General features: G+C 34.4%; 1 protein-coding gene across 1 annotated transcript in view; it reads right to left on the bottom strand.

The window, feature by feature from the left end:
• Window positions 1-279: 279 nt before the first annotated feature.
• Window positions 280-8,117, bottom strand: part of LOC120532772 (interleukin-12 subunit beta-like) — a 91,741-nt gene continuing 83,903 nt past the window's right edge. Inside the window, exon 8 of the mRNA XM_039759142.1 lies at window positions 280-802. Coding sequence (XP_039615076.1) covers window positions 725-802 — 78 coding nt within the window. The 3' untranslated portion in view covers window positions 280-724. The remainder of the gene's footprint in view (window positions 803-8,117) is intronic.

Here is an 8,117-nt window from a genome sequence, read left to right as displayed (position 1 = left end):
TGTTTTAAATAAAATAGCCAATAACAGTTTTAGTGGAACATTCAAAGTAGTTTTATTTCACTCAAAAAATTTAAAAAAGCTGCTAATTGGTTCTTCTTAGACAGTAATTCCCACAAGTGGACCACTGTCATTCACATTTTTCTTTGTCAAATGCCTCCAGCTTTCTTCCAGGGAATCTTGAGTAATTATGCATAGTGAACAATAACACTTTATGTGTATTCTTCTCACGTATTGACAGTAAGAAGATTGCTCCAATGATATACCAAATACATTATTTGTTACCATTCTTTTATCAGTCATTGAGTTTAATTATGTTTGGATTTGAACTCACTCTGCTGGTTAATAGTTCCTTTCATGTACCAGCATTTATGAGGTTAGATTTTAAGAAGTAAGGAATGTCATACAATAACATAAAATAAATCAAAAGGGGAAAGATGGCATAAACAGGTTTATTGGTTTAATATGGCAGAAATAAACTTTATTTAAAAAATACAACCCTGGCAAAGTCATCAATATCATTCCTTTAAGGTACATGGTTTTATAATACTTTGTCTACCATCTTTATTTGTTTTTTTTTTTTGAAAACACAATTACAATATGCAGTATTTTTGTTTATGCAGAAGCAGAAACGTAAATAAAATAGGAATGCAAGAAACAACAATGAAGAATAATACAAAAATTAAATATATCAGCAAAATTATATTCTTGTTCATTGCTGGAATATTTAGTGGTTGTCGTCAATATGATTTATTTCTTTACATGTCAGCATGTTTGCCAATTTTTTGTTGCTCCTTTTCCTTACCTGGGGAGAAAGAATGAAAATATATAAATTTTTGGACCTTAATTCCTCTGTAAATTGTACTGTATCTTTAGAGTTTTCATTCTTACAGATTTAATCTTATTTAGAGAAGCTCTGAAATCATTCCTGATCCCCTTCACATTTGTGTTTTACAGTGGTCTTGAGCAGGGTGCGCTGTTTATCTAATATATTAAAATAACTGTTAAAACCTTTCAAAGCTTTAATCTGTAACACTCAGTAAATTCTGATTAAACCCTTTTTAAAATTTCTTGACATGATCTTTTAGAAATGTAAAGTGGGTTTATGAAGTTTGTGCAGATACTCTGTGAATTACGTAATTTAATAGAAAATAAATTGACATTTTTTTCCGGAGTAAAGAAATTTGGGCAAGTTTTTTTTATTTCAAAATAGTTGACAGTGGCTGAAATAGACATAAAATAACCAAACCTGGTAATTAAATATATCTTTGTGCATCAGACACTTGTCACTTAGGTTTTAACAAGGTTATCAAAGAATGAAAGTAATCTCTTTTTGCACTCTCCAATGTATACTTGCATTTTTCTACACTTCTTAGGATAATCTCAGTAGCCAGTTGGTTTAGGTCATGAGAAATGCAAATTTGCCTGTTATAACTTTGTACTTAGCTCTCCTCTGTTGTCAAATATAATGTTAATTGACTTGATATTGTCATAATGTTTATGTATTCATCACTGTTTAGTTAATGCAGTTTGTGTTTTCTGGTGTGTAGATATTAATTGATTAAGGAATTTACTATTGAAACATTTCTGGATGTGTGCATGTCCTCTGAGTGTATACTTGTTCATGAGTACAATGAAAAAATTACTTGAATTAAAATGTAAACATTTCTATATTATGATCACAAAAACATTAAATCTTAATCATTACACTAGGTCATGTGGAGGATCACCTGCGTGTTAAGTGTTTGTAAAGGATAGAGATGGTACCAAAATATCACAGGACAGAAGCCCATGGAGAGAGAGAGAGAGAGAATAGAACCCAAGTAGGTTATTGGTGTACCCCAACAATGTGGACCAAAATACCAACTATAATTGATTGGGGGATAAAGTATTCAGACCCTGTACATGCCTTGATAGCATTATTGAGAGAGAGAAATCCTGGCTGACACAAATCTTTAGGCTTTTAGATTCTAGCAACTAAAACAGGTCTGTCCAAGTTCCTTTTTTAAGACAACATTGAATTCACACCAGGGTTTTATCTTAGGGTTACTGTTCTTCCAATTTTCATATCTTCTTTTTATCTGTTTGGATGAAGAAATACACCATTTCTAAATTTCTACATTTTGGCATTGTTCTAAGTGTGAACAAACATTAGGAGGTCTACTTTTTTCTCTGATCATATAACCACAATTCAAAACAGCTTCCACATTTCTATATTAAAATGTTATTGTCATTAGTATGTATACTGTACAGTTAAGTTGGTTTTATCATTTTCATTTTTATTCTTTACAGGATTATTACAACTCTTCTTTTCCAATAAATGCCATCCATTACTCTGTTTCCACTCTTGTCCAAATGTTAAACAACCTACTAATCCAGAGTTGTTGACCCATATTGCCAGCATCCCACCGATTTTTTTAAATAATCAAAAAGCTTTGATAAAATTTCAGGTGAGCATTCAGATTCACCTACATTGCATACCACACTATAAAATTTTAATTAACAACAAAAGTGGACATTTCATAACTGATGTAAAATGAAACATGAGAATTGTCCCCTAGCCCTAATTTTAAGTACATTGTTATAAAAGGAATGTGTCATTCAGTCCAGTATAGCTTTCAAATTCTATTATACTCCCAAATTACTTCAATTCACTACACTAGTTGATAACGTATTATGGTTCTTAGTAAAAGAAAATACTTACTGTTTGATAATATTTACCCTTACCTACATCTGTGCCTCTGAATGTCACCCTGCTAATTCCCTAATTTTAAGCACTTCTTCCATGTCACCCCATAATCTACACTATGTGTGTTGTAAACTGAAAAGCTTGGACTCGTTCAGTCTTCCCTATAACTCAAATAATGTAGTCCTAGATTTAATACTAGCTCTTTTTGGTACTTTGTTTAGAGGACTTAAGTCCTACTGGAAGAATCCTTTTAACTCTTTCAGGGCTGATGTCGACTTTTGTCAAAAAGAAGAAAGGTTATCAACTGTAAACTGTGACAAAACCAACTGTTTTAGTTGGACTCTCGTTGTCTGAAGGAACGTTAGATTCATTGGTCTGACCAAGTGTTTCTGTGCTTTCATGAGTAGCAAGGCGCAAACAACGGCAAAAATGGTACTGACATCTGGTGAGAGATCAAAGCGAATGCGTAAAGCAAAATGCTCCGCAGACAACATTTTGCCTATTATCTGTGAACTGGACTATGACTTGTCGGACTCTGATTTCGATACAAGTGATCGAAAACAAATATGAGGTTCCAGCTTCAGCAGATTGGCCCCCTGCTAATCATGGTACTGACAATGTTAACCAGGTAGAACTGCCACTTAACAATAAAAGGTAGAAACCACATTGCAATGCACTGCGACCATGACCGCTGCTGCTGCTGCCCCAGCCATGCAAAGACAGCCTGGCAGCAAACCTGCTGCACATTCTTCGCAAACTGGCAGCCACAGCATGCAGCAACAGACGTTTTATGTTAATTTCTGTGTGAAACCGTTGCTTTTCAGAAACTGATTTTTGGAGAAAATATTCAGCCCTCAAAGAGTTAAAGGGGTGGGGGTCCTTCTTGATCATTTTGTCTCGGAGATTCTCATTTGTTTCATTGAGTGAAAAGGTGAAAAGGCCCCTTGCTGTCATGGGTAGATGGTGGTATATCTGCCCATGCTTACACTAGAATGATAAAAATGGTGCACACACACAAACTAATAGGATTTATAAAACTGTTTTTAAATCAGGTCCCAATCCAACGTCCATTAAAAATATTAAATCAACTTCAAAATATGCACACATGCATGCACTTTTAGCCATACTCTGTCAGCTCCCACCAGGAACCATGTATGGTTTAAAAATCACCCATCTTGAATATTCATGATGCAATCACCATATAAATGTGGCTGTGTTCCTGAGTAATGTCTTTATTTTCAAACCAATGAAGAACACAGAAAATAAAACTTCTATGAATGTGAGCATTACTGAAATTTGTACAGTTTAAGGAATGGTCTCTCCAATGAATGGCACTATATTTCTACAATAAGTCTCACAAAAAGGACAAAGTTAATGCAAATATGTTAATTAACAAATTAGGTGCATGGTAAAGCTGTTGTCTCATTGTTAGTATTCTTGGGACTCATGCCCCAGGTACTCCTTGCATGGAGATTGCATGTACTGTAGGACCTGTGGGTTATTTGGTTTCATCCCACAGTCCAAAGACATGCAGGTTAGGTGAATTTAGTTTTGAAAGGGCTAGACATGATTCTTAAACAAAAATACATGTCTGCAGACAACCTTTTAAAACGTTTATAGTGAACAGTGGCAAATTCTGCTGCTGCAAAGGCTATACCCATGGGAATTCTTCCAAAAACTTGCACCCAATTTCTCTGGTCCGTGCATTTTAAAATGCTGGGGCTTCATGGAGAACAAAAAGAAACTGAGCAAAAGACATGATGCTGAGAAATATAAAAAGCTAAAATTGCTGTTATCCATTCAGCAGCTCAGTAGCACAAAGTAACTGAAGTGTCATGCATAGTTTGTTTTTTTTTGTATAAGTATACTGCTGCTGGATTATGTGAATTTCCCCTTGGGATTAATAAAGTATCTATCTATCTATCTATCTATCTATCTATCTATCTATCTATCTATCTATCTATCTATCTATCTATCTATCTATCTATCTATCTATCTATCTATCTATCTATCTATCTATCAGAAATACAATATAAAAATACACCAACTGCAGACACAGAGTGCCATGACAACTGTTGAGGCAAAATGCAAGAATGGATTATGCCACTTAATAAATGCATAACTCATCTCTTTTGAGAGAAGAACGTCTGAGATGGTGCTCAATATTTAGCTTTTTTTTTATCTGAGATATTCTGTATTTAATTTACCCAAGAGCAATCAATTACAAGTGTATTAAAAACATGAGCTGGAGATCAAGGGGTCAGAAAGAAAAGGAAAAAGTAATTAAAGTTTAGTTAAGTCTAAACCAGATTCAGTTTCACAGTATGGCCTGCCACAGATTCAGCTAGAAGGAACAGGTGAAGGAATGGATCAGCCAGGACCTCACAATGCGACAGAGAATATGGGGGAGAAACTGTGAGTGAGGCAGGCAATGTGAATTCACTGCTTTCGGGCATCATATATAAACTGAGTACGGCCTCCTTATCCCCACAGTCAACTACTACCTATAGCCATTGTTACCAGCATCAGCATCAACTGCAGCAGGATTCGAAACTTGAAACTTCAAAGCATGGAGACGATGGAAATGAGTTGTCTTAGCTGAAGGTATTAATTACTGCACTTAGGATAAAAACACATGACGTTAAGTAAGATGTAAATGATGTAAAAAATAATATAAAGGATAACATAAAGGAAATTAAGAATATAGTGGAAACACACAGCAGAGTAGGCAGGCTCTTTCAGGATAAAACTATAAAACTTTCAGGATAAAACTTTGTATGTTAACTTCAATGTAAACCTAAAAAAAAATATGAGCAAAATTGAGGATAAATTCGGAGTACTTGGTGTTCATCTGGAAGAACTTAAGCAAACATTTCCAACTTGTATTGAAGAAGTAGAACAATTGACATCCATCATCAACAAAAAAGCAACTGCTCTAGAAATTAAATGTAAAGTGCTTTGTGATAAATTTGTGTTTGAAGAAAGATATAGAAGGAACAACATCAGAACTGAAGGACTTTCTCAAAACTGTGAAAGTCCAAACCCAATGAAGTTCAAAGTTGAACTATTTTCCAAACTAATAATAGAAGACCTTAAATCAGACACTGATATGTCAGCTGCGAATCAGTGGCTTATGCCTGATTGTCAGATTCAACAATCTGCGGGTTAAAGAAAATTTGATGTTGATTTTCAGATGAAAAAGGAGATTATATTTATAAACAGCCATGTTTGTATTTTCCCGGGTTTCACTTGGTCAACAGCTGCCAAATAGGCTGCTTTGTACAGCATTAAACAGCATTTACGCAAAGCTGAAATCAGATATAGCCTCTTGTTTCCAGCTAAACTGAAAGTTACAGTCGATAGTGAATTTAGTATCTTTAGTTCTCCAGAAAAAGAGCTAAAAAGATTGATTCTGACAGCCTTAAAAATATGAACATCAGTCATATCATGACTTGGTAATGCAACATGGTCTGTCTTTAATGTAACATTTGCCATGACTATATCCTCTATTTCCTTTTAGCCATTTTTTCAGTTACTATATTGAAATGTATTTTATTAAATATATGTGTATTTGGGGCACCCTTTAAGTAAATGAGGTAACTGAAAGTGTCTTTAGACTTCAGAAAACTGTTTAACATTACAAACTTAGTTTATTGTAGCTGGGCTGTACTGTCATAAGAAATCTCAGTTTACTCCATTCTACACCACAGCCGGGAGTTTGTTTAATTCTGGATGTGCCCTGTCTCTTAGCATGTAAAGTGTGATCTAGCATCACTTGGAGAGGCAAAATGGGAGAATGATGGGGGTTGGGGGGTGAAAAGAAGAGAAAGAGAGCAAGTTACTTCTTATCTATCCTTTTTACCCCCACAACCTGAAGTGCCAACATACTAATAATCTCCTTAGCCTTAATACCTGGCAATAATATGACATCAGAGTTTAAGCTGTGTCTTTCTGACCAAACAGTGGACTTTTTAAGCTGGAATGTCAGAAATCTCAATCATGAGCCAAAGAGAAGAAAAGTATTCTCCCACCTAACAGGCCTAAATGTTAAGACAGTATTTTTACATGAGACTCACTTAACATATAAGGGCCATTTTCATTTGTAAGGAGATTGGATCAGCCAAGTTCTTTACACACTAGAGGTGTGGGAATCTTAATACATAAAACAGTCTCATTTTTAGCATAAGTTGTAGTATCTGATCCTGAAGGCTGCTCTGTCATGTTGATGTTGATAATTATTTATAATATGAATGTTAGAGATTTTATCCAAAACACATTTACATCAATTCCCTATATAGGACTCATAAAATTCTAATGGCTGAAGACTTTAACTGTGTTTAAAATCCAGACCTGAATAGATCATCAACTACAGTGGAGATAACATTTAATACCACAAAGATAATCACCCAGTTTGTAATGGCTCATAACTTATGAGGCACATGGAGATTCTAAATTCAAGAGAATTTCCTTCTTCTCAACAGTACATCATAGTTAATCAAAAACTGATTATTTCTTTATTGATAATAATGTATTGACAGCTATCAAATCTTTTAAGTACAATGCTATTGTTATCTCTGATCATTGAGCTTGAATCACTATGCTATACAACTCATTTCATAACTGGTGTCTTACTTAACCCCCTGTTGTTTGAACATCTGAACTTCACAGAATTTATCTCCAAACAGATTGATTATATTTTAGAGACAAATGCATCCTCAGATGACTCTGCAGGAATAGACTTGGAAACTCTGAAGGCGTTTTTATGTGGACAGAATTTTTCATATATTTCCCATAAAGACCAAGAAGGCGTCAAGAGTTAATCAACAAAATTTGCAGAATAGATTCGGAATATGGCAGGTTCCAAATGAAGAAATTTATAGGAAAAGATAGGGTCAATTCGAAAACTTCAATTAGAATTTAACCTCTTGATAACAAAAGAAACACAACAACACATCTTTAAATCGTGACATCATTATTATGAACACAGAGAGTAGGCTAATAAGATCTTAGCTCAATAAATCCACAAGCAGGAAGTTTTGTAATACAATAACAGAAATGAATAATGCAGATGAGGAAGAGAAAACATTATTATTTAACTCACAGATATCAAGGACTATGTTTTGAGTTGATCATGCTGCAGAGAGCTATATGATTTGTTCCTCATTTATGCAGAAAAGGAGTTGGGCTGTGTGCACAGCATTAAGGGACTAACTTTTATCATTCATGAGGAAAAGCTGACCTCTGATACTATCAGAAGACCCTGTGAAGAATGTAAGATCTTTATGGACTATAAGAATATTTAAATTGATTCTAAGTGTGTATAATTAGAAGGGTGTATTCCTTAGGAATGCAAATGGCTGTTTGTTTCATGTTTTAGGACATTCCAGTATGTCATAAATTAAGATTTAACCTTAAGCTATGTATAACCTCA

This window comes from Polypterus senegalus, chromosome 7, assembly GCF_016835505.1.
Source record: "Polypterus senegalus isolate Bchr_013 chromosome 7, ASM1683550v1, whole genome shotgun sequence".
Lineage (NCBI taxonomy): Eukaryota > Metazoa > Chordata > Cladistia > Polypteriformes > Polypteridae > Polypterus > Polypterus senegalus.
Note: the sequence above shows the minus strand (reverse complement) of the source record. Positions and strands in the feature narration are given on the sequence as shown.